The sequence below is a fragment of the Dermacentor silvarum genome, chromosome 5 (genome assembly GCF_013339745.2).
Source record: "Dermacentor silvarum isolate Dsil-2018 chromosome 5, BIME_Dsil_1.4, whole genome shotgun sequence".
In the NCBI taxonomy this organism is placed as follows: domain Eukaryota; kingdom Metazoa; phylum Arthropoda; class Arachnida; order Ixodida; family Ixodidae; genus Dermacentor; species Dermacentor silvarum.
Genome location: NC_051158.1, coordinates 4,433,854 through 4,455,560, shown reverse-complemented (window position 1 = coordinate 4,455,560; position 21,707 = coordinate 4,433,854). Strand labels below are relative to the sequence as shown.

The window sequence follows — 21,707 nt, the reverse complement described above, 5'->3', positions numbered from 1 at the left end:
GCAAGTCTTCATACCATCGCCCTATTGACATTGTTGCCATCGTGCCATAATCTTCGTTTTTTTCCGTATAAGTGGCTATCGCTCTATTCCGAGGCACTCAAAAACCTTTGCATGACCTTACGTTCCTACAGATTAATGTTCCTACAACACAACGCAGGTTTCGCACCGATTGAGCATCATTTTCGTGCAAACATTCACTAAAGCATGTTGAGTGATTGAGCTGCATAAGTAAGTTTTCAATACCAACTTATCTTACGCCAACTACAGCATCCAAGCAGCTGCACCGTTCTATTAGTGCAGAGTGCACGGCCTCACCCTCCCAAGCGTTGTCTCTTTAGAAGTTTTGTTGTCAACAACACGCACTGTAGAATAAGCCTTGTTTTTTGTGGGAAGCAACGGATGCGTATTGTCAGCGCCTTTTAAGAGTCAACACTCCTGTCAAACGCTTGCTTCCGGAAGCCACGTGCCCCGCTGTTGATGTGGCAGTAAAATTTGGACAGGAGAAACCGGGCGCAGCCTTCTTTCCATCCACCACGATAATGCTAGGGAAACACTTTGTGTTTAAAACAACGTGACGAAATTGTTACTTAAACTTGCCAGCGTAACTAAACAAGTCAGAGTAAACAGGATGGCGGATGACGCCGTTTGTGTGACGTTCTTGTTTACATAACGCGCCGCTCATGCTACCGTCCATTTGCTACTTTTCGCTACTGTTAAGCTAATGTCAGCATGAAAAAAAAACGAAATATATACAAAAAAAGGATACAAGTGACCGCCCTTGATCATATTCGAAGAATATTGTAAGCACAGAATACCTTAACACATATTCAATTGATCGCTTCAATTTGTAACACTTGGGAAGGACGATGGTATATGAACGTAGATACATAAGCTAGAACAAAAAAAAGCAAGTCCAGGGGTTCCATTTTTTGTTACTTGCTATCATGAAGAAAACTGACAATAACAACAAATAAAGCACAGCTAAATTCTTTATCTGGGTGCGTAGACAATTGATTGCCGACCTTCCGTGCGACTGTCCTCGTTTCCACTCAAATTTCACATTTCAGCACACTGTTTCGTGCTCGATAAGCTTGAGAAGCGTCCCCTTGTACCGAAAACAAGATTTTTTGACACTTATCCCAGCCGACGTTTGCCCGAGGTTCTCCAATAGCGGTAGTGTGTTGGGTATTTATTCATCGGGACTCACTGAAAAACTGCAGTCGTTGTCACACGCGTTCATTGTGCTTTTGATGGGGTCGAAATGCAAAAAAGTATGTGCATTGGGTGCACGTTATTGAACCCCAGGTAGTCAAAATTAATCCTCAGTCCCCCACTACGATGTGCCTCATAATAAGATCGTGGTTTTGGCACGTAAAACTCCGCAATTTGAATTTGATTTTATTGTTTTTTGACTGTATCTTATTGAAAGTACAGTTTCGATATTTAAATGTTGTATTCAAAGATATGTATAAAGCAGCGATAGACAGAGAAGCCCCCGTGAGACAAATCATGTCGATAATTAAGTTTTCAGAGGGGGAGAGGGGGTTAATGTTCTGAAGCGGCACAGTAGGTTATGGGGACATCGTATAGGAGGGCTCTAGGTTGACTTCAATTACCTGGGGTCAATTATAATCCAGAATTCTCCCTCGTCGTAAATTATGAAGTACCAGGGGGGAGCGAATATTCGAAGTTCCGAATAAGAATATAACATTACAATCTCACTATTCGTATTCGAAAATGAAACATTCGGTATTTTCGAAAACCGAAACTATGCAAATATTTATCAGAAACCAACCGTGAAAGTCTGGTTACAGTTCTCTGTCTGCCAAACAAAGTATCGCAAATTATGAGAAGTGAAGCAATGAGAAATGATTTCGAAGCAATGCAGAAACAAAATGGCTATAATGAAAGCTTTGTTTGCGGTTTGGCGGTTGAAGCAAACATGACAACCTATGATTTATGCTTGTAGTCTGTCATTTTGTGTGTATGGCAGTTTAGTAATGCGGCAGTTTTATCTTCTACTCTACAAACAATGACGTTTTCCTTGCAGTGGGTCTTATATACGAGTATCTGTCTACGGCACGTAAGTCCTTCAGCAAAGTTTCCATTTTCCCCACCAGTTCTGGTCTCCCTTCAGCAGCGATCGAAATAGTGTACTTGGATAACTAATCATCTAGCACCCAATCCTTCTTGGACAGCTTGTTTGTAACGAGGTTCTAATAATGTTGAGAGGCTACTCCTCCAGTTCTTTTCTTGTGACTAATCTTGTGTTTCAAATTGATCGTAATTGTCTTCATAGTTAACTTTTTATTTATCACAATACCCACAGCGCCCGTAGGCATTACAGCGGGGGGGGGGGAGAAGGAAACAAAGAACCAATCAATAAAGCAGGCAAAACAAAATATGCACCCGGAACACTTTCATACTCGCACATACACACAAAAACACTATCTTACTTCAGTGGGCGTATACAGTTTGAAAATACATCATTTGAAAAAATCGTTGCGACGTAGGATGGTAACTTGTTCCATTGGCTTATGGTTCTGGGAAAAAATGACATTTTAAACGCTTCAGTTTTGCACGCTATTTCTTTAACCTTCTTTTCATGGTCCAGCCGCTCAGAAACATAATCAGGCTTGAAAAAATATTTCCCGGGGTCTATACCTGTTCGAGAGTGGAATATGTTGTGAAAAAATTTCAATCTTAGATATTTCCTGCGTTGCTGCAACGATTCCCAACCGAAGCTTTCTTTTGCTCTTGAAACACTGAAATTCCTGGCATAATTTGAACAAACAAAACGAACGGCTATGCTTTGAATTCTTTCTAAACTGTTTACGTCACGGGCCGACCACGGATCCCACACAGCACACGCATAATCCAGAACAGATCGGACATTTGATTTCTACAATGATACCTTTGTCTCCAGTGGCAACTTTTTTGCATTTCAATCATCTTTTTTATTAGTCAGTACAAGCCTGGTACCGATTTATATGAAAATAAATATTCCGGTTGTAAATATTTGGGTTTGTATTTGACTATTCGATTGACGATTCAATTTTCGATACTGACTAATCGTATTCGATTCGTATTCGATTCGTATTCGAAAAGTTGGTATCCACCCACCTCTGTTAATACAGGATGATTCTTAAGCATCGTATTTTACTGCAACCCCAGCGCCGATATTCATGAGTGTTTTTCTTTTTCTTTTTTTTGCAGTTAAAAGCAAATGTTAAAATGTAACTGCCGGAAATTATTTTTCAATTCATGCTAACAATTTTTTTCGTATCCTAACATTTCAAAAATTTCTGGAAACTGTAGGTTGAAGTTTGCAACTCTGTAATTCAACAATAATAAAACGATATCACGATTCTGCATCCTAATGAATCATCCAAGCCGGGCAACGCTTCTGTAATAATAACCGGTATTATATATACTATTGCTATGTGAGCAGGCCTTTTGCATTTTTATAATATTTATTAATGTATAGTATATAGTATATAATAGTGTAGTAAATAATAGTATGAACCATACTATTACTATGGGAGCAGGCATTTTTCAAAACCTTCGTGAACATCGTAACCATTGCATGAAGTCTGTAAATTGTATCATATTTGTTCGCTTTAGATGCTCTAACAGGTGTAGTCTACAGAACAATGATATCTGTTCTTGGGGCGGTGTTTGAGATTTTTGAAGTTATTGCTTCAGCTTTTACAGCGAAGCTGCAGTGGACTAGGATCCCAGGATTTCTTCGTCTCCGTCGACAGACAATTAAATCAATCGCAGCGGAAGGCGCGCGCCGTGCATGCCACTGAGTTCCTTGCAGCCCCACCAGATGGCGCTCGCCTGCGCGCATCCGTGGCAGCGCCGGCGCTGGCCGTGCGGGGGAAACAAAAAAAAGAACCAGAAAGCTCGCCTTGGCTCATAGCGTTCCCCACAAGCGTTTGCCGGTAGAGATTACGGTTGCATACGCTGCAGTGGCTGGGAAGCGGCAACTGTAGTATACGAAGCAGGGTGTGACGTCACTACACTTTCATATGTAAAAGAAGAACCGCCTAGCAGCTTATTTCATTTATGTTGTGATAGCGCTATGGAAAGGCCACGCATAGTTAGGACTCCCGAAGAGCAGCGTGAACACGATGAACGGCGACGGGAATAGGAACGCCAATATCCACAACGGCGTCGCGCTCAGGCTCGGCGGGACCCAGTTCAAGGCTACGTCAGATTGGTCTATCGGATCAGGTGATACCAAATCTTCGCTGGCCAACCACCTTCACAGCGTGGATTGGAGCCCAAATATTTTTAACTTGCTGATTTTCGAATTTTTTAATGGATATCCTAAATCAAGATTCTGCTTTATAATATCACTGGAACTTGATTTTCTTTCTTAAATGCGACAAATTTAATTCCCACTTAGTCCATCAGGTGTGTCATAAAGGCATTTTTGCGTGTTGCATGTATTTCAATAGGGAAATTGGAGCTGGCCCCGTGGCGAAGCTTCTTGTAAACACTGTAGCGAACAGTAACGGGTGGACAGAGGAAAGTAGAGGTGGATGAGGGAATCCACACAACTCATCCAATCCCGGCAGTCGGCCAGAAACTTTCAAGCCGTCAGTCACATAGTTACTCCCCCGGTGGCGCGCAGGCTGGGTGTTTAAATTTTGGGCGAGCACTGGCGAACGGTCACCGCGCCATCTAACACTTCGGGAGGCGCCCCCCAATAAATGGCGCTCTCTACAACCCTCGCCTAGAGAGCCTACATGCAACGCTCTACCCTCGCCGTATACGGTGACGAACAAAATTTGCAGGACGCTGAAGCTTCGCCATTATAAGAGTGGAACGCGATAGCTTTCAAAGATCCCTGGCTGCTTATCAAGCTTTTTTATCGTACATTCAAATTACAATCCGACGCTATCGCGTCTGTAGGTTGTGGTTAAGTCGTACTTTACGTTTTTTTATGATGAATTTTACTTTGAGAAATTCAATTTTAGTTCACTAACGCCTTGCGCCACGCGAAGGCTCTGCCCGGTCGGAGTGGTTCGGGATGATGTGCTTCGGCATGCTTATTTCCGCCAACGCCACCGGCGTTTCGCCGATGCCGGATTTTCTGCGACACGGGACCCTTAACGCTGTCGCGTTGAAATTTGGCAGTTTCGCCCCATGGGCGAAGTATCGACAGTAAAGGCAAGGTTTGGCGTTGCCCTTGAGCTCCTCGGTCGGTGTTCTAAACATACGCGGTTGCTACATGTTCGCGTGACGCAGAAGGAACCGCTACCTTCCCGTGACGCTTGACTCGTGACGCCCGTCACGTACTCGTGACGCCTGCGGCAGAAAGGACGTTCCACATCCGCCGCCAAGGTCTGTGAGTGTTGGCGCTGGCTAACACTCCCAGAGTTAGTTCTAGTAGTAAAAAAGTTGTCGCAGTTTCACCTGAAAGGCGAACCATCAATTGCGATAGCAAACTTGTAGAGAGCTATACGGAGTAATGATATTAGCTTTATCAGCTGTATAAACTTGGACATGCAGCAGCATCGGCAACACGCAGACCTGTTGTCGACGCCATCGGCGTTTTGCCCGCGTTCGCTCAAAATGCGTGCGGCGTTGGTGACTGTTGCCGGAGCCTCTGATATAAATAGGCACTTGGTGGCGCAGCTAAACGTCGCCTCCCTTCCCTCCCCCTCCCACACGGCCTCTCGCGCGTCGGAAGAAGGCACGTTTGCTCTACATATATGGTCATTGTAAAGGAGAAAAGAGACGCCTACTTCTGCAGCCCTTAAGCGAGCACGGCGCAGAACGCGCGTTCGTTCTCCGCCGTGCGTTCACTCCCCGTGAAAGAGGCGCCCCTCGCGCCTTTTCACTCGCACATACAGCGTTCGGCGCGCGGCGACGAATTGGCGCTGAGCCGTGCTCCCTCAAGGGCTGCAGAAGATAGCGCCAACCTTTCCCTTTCCCTCAAGAACCACTTATCATCGGCGACGATTTCTTCTCCAAATGACGTCATACGGAACCTCACGGCGACGGCGACGCCGACGGCAGAAATCTGCTTTTGAGTGTCCATATAATTGCTATCGCAATAAAAAAATTATGGTTGATCCCACTTTCATAGGAATTGGTAGAACACGAAAGTGAAACGTGTCTTTACAGAATGTTGCATGTTTGCTTCATGAACTGACGGTCCGCTGCAGCGAACGACGCGCGATTTGCGGGACGGCGACCATGTTGCATGTTTGCATCGCGCGCGGCGTACTGCTGGCAAGTGGCCTTGAAACGCGCCAGGCGTCTCAACGCGCTGACTTGCCCGCGAGAAATTGATAAGGGCGTTCTAAGCCGCGTAACGGTGCGTGCGTTCGTGGCATATTGGTTTCAATATCGGGCTTCGTACTAGTGGTCCTGGGTTCGAATCCTGCCATCGGGCACTTTTAATTATGTATACTTTATTAGCTATTACACAGTACTTCGTTGAAAATGGCGAGTTTACTAAGTCACAAAGCCGTTTACACTTGGTTCTTTATTCTATGGCTACACCGTGTTGGAGCCTCCGCGACGCTGTGACTACCCCAGCGCTCCCTGTGTGCCACGATGCAGTACTTCACTTCACCGCTCCTAGATGGCATCCGTTTCATCCGTTGCATAGGGAGCCTACATGCAACGCCGTTGCATGTAAGCTCCCTACCGTTGCAGGAAGTCATTCATGAAACCCGGCATAACACTTTCCTGTTGAAACAAATAACCCAGAAAGCGGATGGGAAAACAGCGCCGCGGTAGCTCAACTGGTAAGAGCATCGCACGCGTAATGTGCAAACGTGGGATTGTTGCCCACCTGCGACAAGTTGTTTTTTAATCCACTTTTGTTTGCATAATTTATAATTTCTCTAATTCAATTAATAAGTACATGTAATTTATCCTATGCTGCCCTTTGTGTCGTTGTTTGTTGGCTTCTTATCCCATAGACAGAGTGTTTCAGCGAACACCTTACAAAATTTTTAGAAGTTGACTGTGGCAGGTAGCACAATTCTAGTGCATGAGCTGGTCCACTCGAAAAGGCAGACACTACTTGCACGAAAAAAAGATTGAAATCCATAATCGACTAATTTACAAATATCACTAATTAAGTTATTAGCTAATTACCTGATGGCCCATATTGCAATATACAAATTGTAGCCGTGGAGTTCGTAAGGCGGATCAACTTGGAACGAATTATCAGCATAACACCAGTTTAGAGAAATTAATTCCCGATCTTTGCAGAGAAATGCATTGGCGTTCCAGTTACTTTCTTAACAACACGTCGTTTTATGCATTGAAGCACAAAAGTAATTCGCAGTTCTCCAGCGAATTCGGTCATTCCAAATCGCTATCAAGCTTGACTTTCTACACAAGTGTTCAAATGTACAGGTTCGGAGGAAGTAGGAGACTGCAAGTGATCAACAGTCGCTTAACTACTGAAGCAGCAGGCTGAGGACAACGTTTTGGCAACAGGTACATGATGGTAAAAATGTTTTATTTCCAATTACTTGGCACGGAGCTGGCGTAGCGTTGTAGCAACGCGCTTGACTGCGGCGCCAAAGGTCTCCGCAATCGGATCGGGGAGGCTTGAGTGTCTCGTATTCGTTTTCCAGCATTTTGGTACAGTGGCCATGGACATCGACGTCGTTTTGGGGTAGAGAGTTAGGGCCCATAACAACTATCTTCAAAAACGAAAGAAAAAATTAGGAGGATGCTTAAGCTTAGCCTTTAAGAGTGGAACGCGATAGCATTCAAAGATCTCTGAATGCTTGTCAGGCTTCCCGGCAACTGCAGCTTTGTTTTTTCTCCACCGTCGCCTCTGCGCACCGCTGCCGAGGAGGCAAGCGCCATCTGGATGGTGTTTTTGCAAGTAACCTACCCGGGCGTGCCGCTCTTGGTATGGTAGAAATGCTGGAAAAAAGGGGTTTGTGTTCGAGTTTCCTCGTAACAGAATTATATTTTCTCGTACATTCAAATTACAATCCGACGCTATCATGTCTGTAGGTTGTGGTTAAGTCGAACTTCACGATTTTTCTGACGGATTTTACTTTGAGAAATTCAATTAGGTCGCTAACAAATCTGCGCCACGCGGAGGGTCTGCGTGGTCGGGGTGGTTCGGGATGATTTTCTCAGCCACGGACGCCGGCGCGACTACGCCGACTCCGACGCCTGATTTTCTGCGACACAGGGCCCCTAACGGTGTCGCGTTAAAACGAAGTGTCACTTTCTAAGCCCCGCGTAGCTGTCTCCGGAGCGGTACATACGTATAATATACACCTCTGTAAAATTTTCCGTACTTTAAGCGTACGATGAATTCATCTTCGACTGCAAAGCTTTCTCTGCAAAGAAAGTGCGCGGGTTTTATTTGCAGCTTCATGCATGTATCACGGGAGTGTCACAAGTTTTCTCTTTAATACGCCAAGAGAGAGCGTTAATTGTATTTACAGAAAGGTAGAGGAGGTCAGCCTAAGCGCCAAGTGTATTTTTATGAGGCATTTATCCTACGGTGAAAAGTACGCACTTGTTGCATAAGCAGAGGAGAAAGAGGATGAAGCGTGTTTGGGCCGGTTCACCTTCATCGTTGTTGTGGCCCCCCTTTATGTCTCAATGTAGCGTAAATAAATGCCTTGTTTGACCATCTCCTGTAAAAATGTGCCCGTCGATGCCTAACTGTGATCCTTTATTTGAAATTAATGTGACCACGCGGTCGTAAGAACCGCATGAGGAGGAGGAGGAGGGGGGCTCTTGCTAGCCACAGACGCGCACCTATAACCTTGCATAAGTTCCCGACAACTGCTCCGCCCGAGCACCACTAATCGTAGGCGGTAGGGTGTCTGAAGCCCGGTCACACCACATCTGGTACCATAACGGCAGCCGGTAACACACGAAACTTGGCACGGAGCGCAACAGGCTGCACCTCATCCATCCACATCGTCCCACACGGCCTGTCGTTAACACTCCAATCCCGTTTCACGGACGAACTTTAGGTGGGGCCGAGGCCTCTCTCTACTAAATATCGAGAGCCTTCGCGGGAACCAAATGTCACTCGCACTCGAGCGGCAGGCTACCTGACGATTTAGTCTATCTGTTAGTTTTTTTACGTTCTTAGTCAAAGTCAGGAGCCTCTAGTAAATAGTGGTTGACGTGACCAAGATGTTTACAATGCACACACGACGATGGTGTGCTAAGACATGTATTTCACCACCACGCTGGTGTTTGCGCTGACCCGGTGAGAAGCGATAAAAGAAATTGGCTTGGGCTCTGTAAAGTCTTTAGTTACATAAGGTTACCACAACAAAAGCACAATCCGGTTTGCTTAGCAATGCAGTTGTCATCAGTACCACAGCCATGCTAATTAACCTTAGAAGAATACTTGAGACTTATATCATATGCGTTTTTGAAAAAAACAAGCAAGAGCAGCGCAAGGCTCATGATTTTTCATATACAGTGATTGTAGGGTAGCTGTGTCAGTTACTTAATTATTACTAACGACTGTGTAGAACTTTATGGTTCGGGGAATTACCTTGTGACGTACAACTCCGATAAAACACTTGTTCACATTGTGCTCAGGATACAACTTTATGATTTGGGCGAATGCGTTGTGATGTAGATTTAGGTGACATTGTTCTCGGAATATCTTTGTTGTCGAGAGCAACAGCGCGGAAAGGTGTCACATGTCCTGCATACGAAAGCCCAGTTCAAGGGGGAGGTACAACCTCGAAAAATTCGAAAATGACTTTAAAACATGAAATACCGGAAGGCCGGAATACCGCGAGCGAAGCGCTTTAAAGTTAACAGCTCGCAAGCTTCTACGTCATTGACTTAACGCTGTCGTCGTCATGCCTGTGTCATCATTTCAGTGTCGTTATCCCATTGTCTTCATGCCGACGTCACCGTCAGACCGCCTTCGACTGACAAGACGGGAATGACGATGATGAAACTACCACGACGGCTTCGCGACAGTGGTTTGACAACGAACGCATGACGACGACTGTAAACTGCCCCGGTGAGCTTAAAATTGAGCCAGCAGGTTTCTCTCTCGCCTTCGGTACCCTCCCCATGAGCACTCTTCCCTCCTGGCCCTGTAATTCTGTAGAAGACAGTGCGCAGCACCAAACATCACGCTGGCGCTATTTTCTTCTTTGAGAACATCATCAACCTCGGCGTATGAAGACTACATGCTTTTCTGCTACACGCTAGTGCCGGCGCACGCTCAGTACATAACTCGCTACACGAGGTGGAATAACTCCATTGCGCACAACATTCAAGTCAGAGTACGAAGAATAGCGGGCGTGTGGCTGCCTGGCAGAAGGCACGCTATCATGCGGATATGAACTGATGTCCTTTGAATATGGGCCCATCGACAGCTTTAACACTGGTGACGTCACGTTCCGGGCCCTGTTTCCGCGAGGCAGTCGGAACAAGGCACAGAGGAAGACAAAAGAGGAGTACGCGATTATTTTTCCAGTTATCAGAAGTGTGAAAGGACAACGCTAAGGAACGGCTCAACAAGAAGTGCAGACAAAGGACATTCACGGCATTATAGATAGTTTTCACAGGAGACGTCCTGGGCGCAGCTGCTTCTCACCATGCTAGTACCCGAACATGCGAATATGGCGGTCAGTACATGGTTAGAGTGTATGTCAGAGATGTGCTTTGCCCGCTTTATCAACGGGATAAGACAGTAAGAAATGGTGGATGATAAGAGAGGCATATAATCGAGCGGGAGAGATCGCTGCATGGCATTTGCCTTGCTGTGCGCTCCTTCTTTACACAAGTTCTCACCGTGCTATGCCCGAACATGGCGGTCAGGTTCTGTGCCTGTATATCCTATGAGAGGAAATATGAAACAGTTGACATTAGGTCTTGTTGGATATTCCGTCTCGGATATACAGGCAAAGTTGTGTATTCCGTACAGATATTTCATACGGATACTTCGTGCGCCTTTATACTATGCTACCGACTACATAGTCGTAATGAATATTCTACGTATTAATTCTGAAAAATGACAGAAAGCAATGTGCAATAAACTGAACAAGAGGTCCCGTGTGGTTCAATGAACAGACAGGTGCACGAATTGAGAACAATAATTCACTTTATTCACCAAGAACCAGACGAATCAAACGTCAAATGCTTGAGCCGCGACCGGCAGACGTTCAGTCATTTCCTCGCTGTAGTTGAGCGTCTATGAGACGCAGGGCCCACGGTTCTGCCCAGATTAAGACGATGCTGTTTTTGGACGCTTTTGGGAGCGTCCTCATGCTCCTTCAAGATTTTCTTCTTTGTTTGGCATGATGGCGCATCCAGGACCTCATGTATGGAGCAGGACATGATGACTGCTGGCAGGTCTTGTGGTAGTGGTTCCTGACTCTGCTAGTGTTGATGAGTATGGCAGCTCCTACTGTACTCCGCAAAATGGCGTTGATGGTTTCCTCATTTTCCTCCTGCTTCCGGCAGGCGGGCTGAGCTCAGGCACAGTTGGTTCGTAAAAGCTATTTGTTACCTGCGTTTGACGTAAGTATAATTTTTTTAGACAGGCATGACAAAACAAACTCGCAATACAGCATAGTCTTTTTCCAGCCAAAAAAAAAAAGAAAACGAGATGGATTAGAATAGCAGGAATTGAGGCCGACTACCATCAATTACGCGATAAATATAAAGAGGCCGCTATAAGTTTAAAGAGTGTATATTCTAAAGAAGCATAACAGGAAGTACATATATTTGCGGTTTGTCCTTTACATGCACTTATGCTAAACCTAGTAAGCTATATTCTTACATTATTACTTATTAAGTCTATATACATATCTCTACGTTATTACCATGTGTTGCCTGCCATAACAAAATAAAGTTACCATTCGTGCCTGTTTTTCCACCTTAATGTGCTCTTCCCTCAAATAAAAGATATCTAAAAAGCATTGTGGGCTATGCAAACCACTTTTGAGAGTTCGTGGAAAGTCTTGCAGATAACACCACACACAAAGTACGCAATAATGACGCTAGAAAAGGGATGGAGATAATGAGCGTGTGTTCGTCTCCTTCTTTCATGGTGTCTACCTATCAAATACAACATATCTTTATTTTTGAGTTCATGTCACAAAAGCAGTCATAAATATAACGCTAAATCCAAGTACAATATTTTGTAACAAAAGCAATCCTAGAAGTTGCCGTGGTACAGACATTGGCGTCACAAAACATTAGAAGAGCAAGATGCGGTCAAGGTTTTTATGTAATATTTAACTTCGCGCTGAAACCCCGGCGTCTGTAAGTCAGTGTGATGTCACGAATTTCAAAATATGCTCCTGTATTTGGGTCCTTGTGGCAGAGTAAATGTTCTGCAAGCTTTCTAAGCGTTGTCATCTATTCTACAAGGCAATTCAGTCTATCTTTAAAGACAAAAACCCAACTAGGCCGGAACACGTGCCGTTAATGTCCATGACGTCACGGCTGGCTGGGTGTGACATTTTGAAACGACGTCGCCACCTGTATTTATATCTCACGCCCTTTCAGGCTTACCCTGCGTCTTCTCACTGTAAGAGTGGCTGCATTTGTATTGTAGAAAGATAATTTACCAATACACGGCTCAATTTGTTTTTCTTTGTAGTGTCCCTTTAAGCGAGATAGTACGCTGCCTGCCGGAAACTTCGACGTAATGCTCTTTGCAGCGCTGATAACAAGTTCGCTTCTTGTATCAGATGATCCACATCTCCTTGTACACTGACACATCTACCTGTAACCACAATTTCAGTTCTTTTCGTGAAAGGGCAAATAACTTATTTCAGCAACAGCTATTTCAGCGCCATACTGGCGATCGCTATTTGTAGAAAGATGAATTGCCAAAAGTTGTATATATTAATTTCAGAGCCAGATTTTCTCTTCTGTTAATTCTGTGCTGTTTCTAAAAATATGTAGGATTATGAGACACTTAACAACAGCTTGGTCATAATTCGTCATTGAAGCGCTTATAAAACCATCGATGAGCAGATAAAACAAATACCACTTACAGTTACCGACGGCCCCAAGCAGGTTGTTGGTGAGGGAGTTGACAGCGTTGGTGATTCCTCGCGTCAGGAATCGGAACGGCAGTAGCGAGGTGAACTCGTTCAGGGACGAGTTGAGGATGTCAACCAGGGGGCACACCAGGCTCGAGACAAGGTCCAGTTGCAGACCATCCGGAGCAGCACTCAGAATGCACTGCAGACGAAACAGAGATTTTTTTTATGCGAAAGCGTCCAATGGCGCATTGAGCGAAAAAGTCGGCGTCTGTCGTCTGCAGCAGCAGCAAAACGGCACCTAAAGTCGCATTGCCATTGGCTGGGATGCTACGTCACGAGTGCGCCTTGATGGCGCATATCGGGCGGAAGGGCCCAACTGCGCTGCGCCAGGTTTTGTGTGAGGGGAGAGGGCGTCACCGCGACGCCACGTCACCCTCGCTTTCGCTCTCGGAAGCCGACTCTCTCACCCACTGGGCTTAGCTGCTGCTTCCTCGGTCTCTCGTCGCGTAGGATGTCGGTGGCATGCGGCGTTGGGACCGCAAGCTGCTGCTGCTTGCTGAATCGGTCAGCACCTACCACTATGGTACGTTACTCGCAGCGCAAAACTCAAAGGGCCCGCTCAGTGGCATCCAAACTGGACATCAATGCTTTCACCTTCACAACTCGTACAAAGTGCTCAGGTGTCCTCGCATTTTTTTTTTATTATTATAGCACACGGTTCACCACTTTGTCTTTAACAACTTTATGCAGCTCTTAGCTAGGAGCTTCAGCGAGCAGTTTAGGAATCTGAAATGACTGAAATCTTTTCGATATATCCCTACAGAAACGTCTCCATATGCAGTCTTGTAATAGAGCGTTCACAGCTTTGCCTGATACGTGATCCGTTAGGCTGACTGTGCAACGCGCGTTTAGTGCCCCTGAATACTACCTCAGGTTACCGCGATTGCGTAACAAGCGCCAAAACCACCCCATCATTCCAAAGCCTATCCGTCGTCACAGCAAGGAATAAATGAAAATCACCATCGCTTCCTCTCATCTCACGTTGAGACCAAAGTGTTCGTGATGTTTTATTTTTATTATTGAGATCAAAGGTGGGTTCTGACGCTGTTAGGCCTGCACTCTTAATCATCTTCCACTTAGGTTACAGATATAAGGGAAACGTGTTCCAAATTGTTTTTGGCCTTCTTAAGTTGTAAGGCGCCCCAAATAAAACTTTGAAACATAAAACACGAAGTTCCATGTATTTGAACAGTTCTTGTGGCTTTTTTAAAGAACAACAATAAATTAATATATGGAACTGTGTTACAATGAAATCGCTACTGTTATCCTGATCAGTGTGCCACATACAAATGTCTTTTATCAGGAAGAATCTTCCGCACACCTGTTACTAGAGCCATGCTTGGGTATGTTGGACATTTTCCCACGTAACTACAGTTCCAATTGCAAGTGTGAAGGAGACTCTTTACCAAATCGCGCTCGGGTTCTGAAGCACTCATAGAATATGGTGGTTAGTGGTCAGAGTTTGTATTCGTCATTTCCAGTAATAACGTTCCGCCTTATCGCTCTAGACCGATGAACTGTTATTCGATTCGAGTAGTGGTCGTACTTACCCCGACTGCTTGGAACAGTTCTGTCAGGATGGGGTCCTGGACAAAAGAAAGAACGTCACTGTCAGTAAGGAAACTCCTCTTTGCTTTCAAAATTCACTGATAATAACAGAAAGTGAAGTTCCTCACCGAAATTGTGGATCCGGCTTCGCAGAACAAAAGGGTCCGGTTCAGACACTGCAACATTGAAACAGGCGTAAAATCCAGCAAAATATTAAGACACATGCACTTATTATAGTTTGCTGAACGTTTTGAGCCATAGGCGTAACTAAAAGGGCGGCGATAAAATTGTTGAATGCCAATAGCTGTTAGTATAACTACTAATATAGAAGCAGTGAACGCTGCTCGTGACACGATATTTAAAGAGTTTATGCGTAAGCGAGGACGCTTCTCATCTCGGTAGTTTTCTTTTTGTTCGTGGAGTCTGAGCGTAATCCTATGATTAGATTTACCTGAGGGATGAGGTGGTGAGGTTGGAAGTATTTACTTCCTACTACTCTGCTTCATTTCTTGTGAATTCGTAGTTATGCCACACCAGTTTCAGTGATTGAAGGTTGAAATGGAATATACTCAGTAGAGTCCGGATATCTCGGGAACAATTCAATCCAATTAAGAAACCCCACCTGTACGAAGCCCATAGCAGTGCGGACCTGGCACACTCGCTACCACCTTCGCGTTTAGTACGAAACCAGACTGCAAGATTGGAGATGATAATCGTTCTCACCGCTCCGACGTTGAACACGCTGGGCAGGCTGATCTGGAGAGGTTCTTGGCAGGCGATGTTTCCTGGACTGAATTCGCCGCAACTGAACAGCGGGATTCCAAGGGGATTGCAGAGGATGTCAGTAAGACCCCCGATATCACCAGCTGCAGTGTTAAAGCGAGATCAAAGTGGTTACTTAAGAACTTGTGCAACGATGAAGTGAAACATTTGGCACTGAATTCGTTCGTTTTGGTTTGCACGATATGGCGTTGACATTTTAACGAAAGAATACCGAATGTTAAATTGAATAAAATGGAAAGCTCTTGACTGGAGTGATCAGAGGTTAACACAGAGAGAGCTGCCATCATGTGCTTGTGAAGTGTTCAATGACAATATTTTTTAGGACATCCGTAGCAATCTAAGCACCGTACGTGACAGCATAACTTATAATCACCCTTCGTTTGGCTAGTAGGTCGCATATCTTGAAAACATTTTTCTGTAGCAAGGACTTGCATAAATACATTAAATTCCGCACACTAACAAAACCACGCTATTGCGTGGGCTTCCGTTACTGCGCTGTTTCGCATTAGCGTAAGTCCTTGCGACGAAACATATTTAAGAGCAGTATGAGTTAAATATTTTAGGGTCGTCCTAAGAAGAAGAAACCGATAAAAGGCATTGAAAAGATATAAAAGTTACTGGTGAGGTCGATAAGAAAAATGCACTCACACAGGCCCAGCCTAGACAAAACAGCTTCAAGGAGACCGACGACGTTGAAGAGCACGGAGACTGGGCTTCCAACCTGAGGCAAAATCTGGAGTACGCACTGTGAAACAAAAAGGTTGGGGCATAGTGGTCAGACGATGACGCTAGCCAGCAGAATGTACTTTTACACGCCGCGATGACATTATCATAAACATTAGAGTGTCATGAAATAATAGGATGTGAGTTTATTTATACTTGAGCGCGGTTTGTACCATTTCGAGCAGGATGAACACTGCAAAATTATTTTCAGCAGAAAACATTATCATGTTTCAAACATTCAGCAGAAGACTTGACAGACAGAAGACTTGACAGACAGAAGGTTTGCCTTCGCTTGAAGTTTAGGAGTCTTCCATTTATTTAGGTGAGTAGATTTTTTTATTTATGAGATTGTTCTATTTCGGTGCCGTACACTGTACGAATTAAGTGTGAAAATCAGTAGCCGGGTATCACTTGAAGGCACCAGTCACTACTAAATATCTTGCATAAAAACAGAAAGGACCTGCCAAACTAGTGAAAGCTGCTCAGTTGTGTATTTTGTTTTGTCATATAAACAATTAACTACTAACAAATGACCTACGTGCTAACAATTAATTAGACTCGAGTATATTCAGGCGAGAATTATGATAGACTGTCTGAAAATGTATCACATTTTCGCAACGTTGTTCTAATGCACTTGACACTCGATTACCCGAAAGACAAGGTGATAGTATGGTGCACTGTGCATTTTGTAGTGATAAATCATTATTAAAGTGCAATTAACTATTCAGTTATTGTGCAGTCAGTGCTTCTACGTTTCTGCAACAGAAGAAATGAATCCCAGCTTAAACTACATGCACAATTTGAAATTATTTACTGCAATGGATTACTAGAAAAGAAAATTGCTCATTCTACATTGTTGCCCGGAAGCAGCACGTCTAACTTCCTGTAAAACGTGGCAGTGCATTAGCAGAGTGGTACACTATGCTGCAGTAATACGCAGCATAGTGTACCGAAACGGAGGCAAGTATTGGGCATGCGGGTGGCTCAATTCACCTGAAGTTCAGTGTCAGTTATTTTTTCTTGGCCACACCACTCGACAGAACAGACAAAAACAAATCGCGTCCACAAATGTTGGCACGGTGAATCAAGGGGATATGCTGTGAGAATTCAGGACGTCACGATGAAACTGTAGGGCCGTGCATGTCAGCCCCGTCTCATTAGTTTTTGCATCAAGGATGGCCCACTATCACTCCATTGACCACTAGAGTGGCTGCTTTGCTGTAGCACAGGCGTTAATTAACCGCAATACAGGTCAAATCAAAGGTCCTCTTTAGCGACCCTTTAAACTACGGGACAACGAGCTACACCAAACTAAGTGAGCTGCCATTTTTACATTTGTTCTTAAAGACAGCATACACGTATGCACAAATGCAAGACAATATGTGTTTAAGCAAATATATATTTTTCATGGCAGTGACTTACCCCAAGGACACGAGTGAGGTCTGGTATCAGGCCCGCCTGAAAAGGACAATGTTCAGTGTTCGAAAGTTAGTCACTGCAGTGTTTCACCTCGCATCGTAGAAAACGTTGAAGCGTCATTTAAAGAAGACAGTTGAGGTATAGTTGGTTATAAGCAGTGTAACTGAAAATTTACCAGCACTAAAAGCCTAGAGATCAGAGAAAAATCTACGGAGAAGACAACGGCTGATTTAGCACCAATATGCAGTGTAAACTTCCGCATGTGATTATTGTGGTTAAAGTTAGCTACCAGCCTCACTACTTCAGCCCTGAAGCCTTTCCTCTTGCTTTTGAGCGCACCCCCCCCCCCCTTTTTTTTTTTTCTGGCCGTTTTAAGTACTCTAAATAAAAAGACACTAGCTGTATATTTACTTCGGAGGAATCCTACAGTCAGGACAGTGACTGAAACACTGCCACACTTCGCAGGGAAAAAAAGAAATGCAGTTATGTTTTTCAACCAAGCGCGCACACGTATAAATCAGCGTAGCATATTTCAAAACTTACCGACGTGTCAGGACAGGCTCTCAGAGTGGTTCCAAGGCACTAAAGGTAAAAATAACATGCGCGCACAGTATAAATCAGTGTAGCATATTGCAAAACTTACCGACGTGTCAGGACAGGCTCTCAGAGTGGTTCCAAGGCACTAAAGGTAAAAATAACATCCATTGGTGTGAAAATAGACAACATTGTTGTGCTGTCAGGTAAGAATAAAGTACCAAAAACAAATGAATGGCGCATTTTCATGTTTATCTTGCTCCCCATTCGTTGATTATTTTTAGTACTGTCGTCTCAGTATCGAGCATCTAAATGGTGTGTTGGTTGACGTTGCTATGGCAACATGACGTCAGAGCAAGGGGAATATTGAAAAAGTGCATTTTTTCTAATGTAACGCAAAGTAAATAACACATATTTTATTATCATTTATCATTGATTTCGCTCTCGTCATTCCTAATTTTTATACATTTAAAGTAAACAGGAAAAGTGGAGAATTTCACAAGTTTTCTTTTGTGTTAAACTGCGTGCCTATAGTCGAAAAAAGACTTTTGAGAACGTTTCCAATGAAAGCAAAATAAGGGATCGCATTCACAGAGAAAGTGCTTTCGACAGAGGTTTTTGTAAGAGAAAATTCCAACTAATGGTAATGCTATAAATAATAATGTGATATTACTGAAGGTGGCCTGGTAATGGCCAACATCAATTACGAACAAAAGGCTTTCTTAAGTTGACCTTTGGCTTCGTCATTTTATATACTAAGGAATCTTGAAAATGTTTTACTTGTTCTCAAGCAATGCAATTTAGGACTCACCTCTCCCAAGTTGAGAATGTTGGGAAGTGTAACATTGATGCATTGTCCTGCACGATAATAAAGAGGAGATAAGCTTATTTGCGCAGTAGAACAATGACAACAATGAAAAGAGTATCTTTTGCGCAATTCCAGCTAAGCACATGTGCTTCCAATATATTTTGATTGATGCAGTTGATGGCCGGCTATTGAATCATTTCTAATTTGTGGTTTCTAATAAAACCCACCGCCGCATTGAACGCTAGCGTTTTGCTACTAATCAAGGATTTATGGATTCGTTTATTGCTCACAGCGCACTTACAGTAAATTAGTCGTCTGAAATTCAAACATCCGCGAGGACTGAGACTTTGGCACATAGTAATGAATCAAAGTAAAAGTGCTGACTTTATCCGAATTAAAGCTGCTTCGGGCTCGAAACCCCACTCTTAGGTGAATTACCTGTTGCCAGTACAGTAAAATTGCGGTCTACAAAAGAAACGTAGGGCTCATTACAATCTGATCAATCTGAAATGCTCACAGAAGTAGTTTGAGCGACAATATTTGGGGAAGATCAAGACACTAAATGTAAAATGAGACATCCACTCAATTGTAGCAATTGCTACAAAGGAATCCCATACTGGTTCCTCTAAAGAAAAGCCTCGAATTTGAAGAAAAATTCATCCTTGTCCGGGACTCGAACCCGGGACCACCGCCTTTCCGGGGCCCGACTACTCCACTGAATTGCTAGATCAAGATCAAGATATGTTTTAACGAAAAAAAAAGGGCAGGTCGTGTTTGGTATTCTTTTGAACAGTAATATTTTCATCCGTCTTTTTTTTTTTCTAAGTATCATATCCATGTAAAACCTTTCAAGACTGCGTTGATATGAATAGCAATTTGTATATCTGACACGTCTACAAGGATCCCCTAATTTAGGATCAAATCAACGATTCGAGTGCGTAAAACCACAGGCGTTGCAAAATACATACTCTATGACAAACGGCAACAGCTGCACTCACCGTTCACAGCAGGCAGAACGGCCACTCCGAACACGAGAAGACCGTATGACATTGCTGGACTCATCTTGTTACAGGATCGACACTATCCAGAACTTAACCGCAGCTCAGTGATTGAAATCCCGTTCCTGTGTCAGCTAGCGTGATGAATGGCAAGATCTTAGCCAAGAGAATGGCCCGGTAAAGCGACTCCTACGCACAGTACTTCGAAAGTCAGAGCAACAAAGTTAAAGTTGGTGAGAACAAGCCGGACTCGGCGGGTATGGATCTCAGTGCTAGGAGCGCCCAATTTAAACACCTCGAATGTGTTGTTTTCGAAACCAGGAACGGCGAATGGTTGGTTTAGGAGGCTGACGCAACCTGTCAACGTCGCGCAACAGACGACACCTCACTGGTGCGCCTTCGAGCATGCAGCCAATTCTCGGAAAATGACGCCGCGCAGTGCTTCCTCCGGGACACGTGCGCTTTTGTGTGGGGCGCCGACTTGTCTTCTGTTGGCTGCCGTGAAGCCACACAACGTGAGATGAAGCGCACCCATGACACTTGCGGCACGTGGCTCGAACTGCAAAGTGCGTCCCCTTATTTGAGTGCAGCATTACGAAGGCTGACGTTGAAGCCCGATCGCAATAAGCCGTGCCACTCCATACGGTTAGTTTCATATTGGCTGACCGTGCGGTATAACCACTGCGGGGCGTCGCCGGCGTGTGATGACCAATCGCGACAGGAAACGATGCAACGACCAAGGAGTCATCGGCCAATCACAAGCGTTTCTGTTTTTGCTAACGCAGGGCCTCCTGTGCCTGATTGACAAAGCCTTTCGCAGAGCTGATCACAAAATATATCCAGAGATTTGCCAATGTACGGCCGCCTTCGGTAATAATTATACTAATATGCATGACTGGCTGGTGCCTCCTCTTAGCAACGATTCTGCTGTAAGGACTATTTTGTGGACACGGGCCCTGGCCTTTCGCAACTTTTGAGCACTTAGTACTGCATTTTGAAGCCTTCGTTACTGCAGGTATATTTGTTAAGCTAAATTTACTGGTTTTTGGTTGCTTGTTTTCTGTCTGCCTTTTTTTGTGGATTGTGTTTTAGGCATTGTTATCTCCTTTACCGTCATCAGGTTTTCTGCAGCCTTAGAGTAAGAATGTCCAGTAAGAACGCATTTTCCCCAGTCGGGATATGATTGAGGACCAGCGACGTACAAGCCGTCGTACAGCTGTGATATTGAGAACGTGCACTGATCGGTCATGTGGTAGGTATGAGTTCAGTAATTTGTTCAGTTCGGTTCAGCGATTGTTTCAGTGGTGTGATCATCGTTATAACGTTTGCTAAGCAGTTCATTCCATAGGAGCCATAACTATTGCCATATTCGGTGGCACTCGAAAAGATCTTCCTTTGCGTGACTTTCAACAATTTCTGTTCTTACACAAGCAACGCAGATTCCGGAGCAATTCAACCTCGGTGCGGCGCGAGTAATAAGTAAAGCATATTTAATTATGGAGCTGCTTAAGGAACAATTCAATACCCACTGGCTTAAGCCGGTTACAGCGTTCAAACAGCTGCACAGTATTATCAGCGCAGAACACACGGCCTTGTCCCTTGAACAGTTTTGTTGTCGACAATGCGCATTATTTTCGCCGAACAAACCTTGTTTTGTGGAAGTGACGGATGCGTATTGTCAGTGCCCTTTAAGAGTCAACCCTCCTGTCAAACGCTTGCTTCCGGAATCCAAACGCAAGGCTGCTTAGGCGGCCGTGAAATTTTAACGGCTAGAAACCAGGCAATCCCTTCCTGCCCTCCTCCTCAGTTTCTCTAGTGTGATGCGATGTGCTTAAAACAACG

The 21,707-nt window shown here is 44.4% G+C and overlaps 1 protein-coding gene across 1 annotated transcript; it reads right to left on the bottom strand.

Annotated features, from left to right (window-relative positions):
• Positions 1 to 11,083: 11,083 nt before the first annotated feature.
• Positions 11,084 to 20,141, bottom strand: LOC119452821 (uncharacterized). Its single transcript, XM_037714776.2, has 10 exons — positions 19,866 to 20,141; positions 18,871 to 18,917; positions 18,169 to 18,207; positions 17,529 to 17,564; positions 16,032 to 16,128; positions 15,324 to 15,466; positions 14,729 to 14,776; positions 14,603 to 14,638; positions 13,002 to 13,191; positions 11,084 to 11,503 (listed from the first exon to the last, which is right to left on the bottom strand). The coding sequence occupies exons 1-10, from the start codon at positions 19,927 to 19,929 to the stop codon at positions 11,493 to 11,495; spliced, it is 711 nt and encodes a 236-aa protein (XP_037570704.1). The 5' UTR covers positions 19,930 to 20,141; the 3' UTR covers positions 11,084 to 11,492.
• Between the last annotated feature and the right edge of the window lie 1,566 nt (positions 20,142 to 21,707).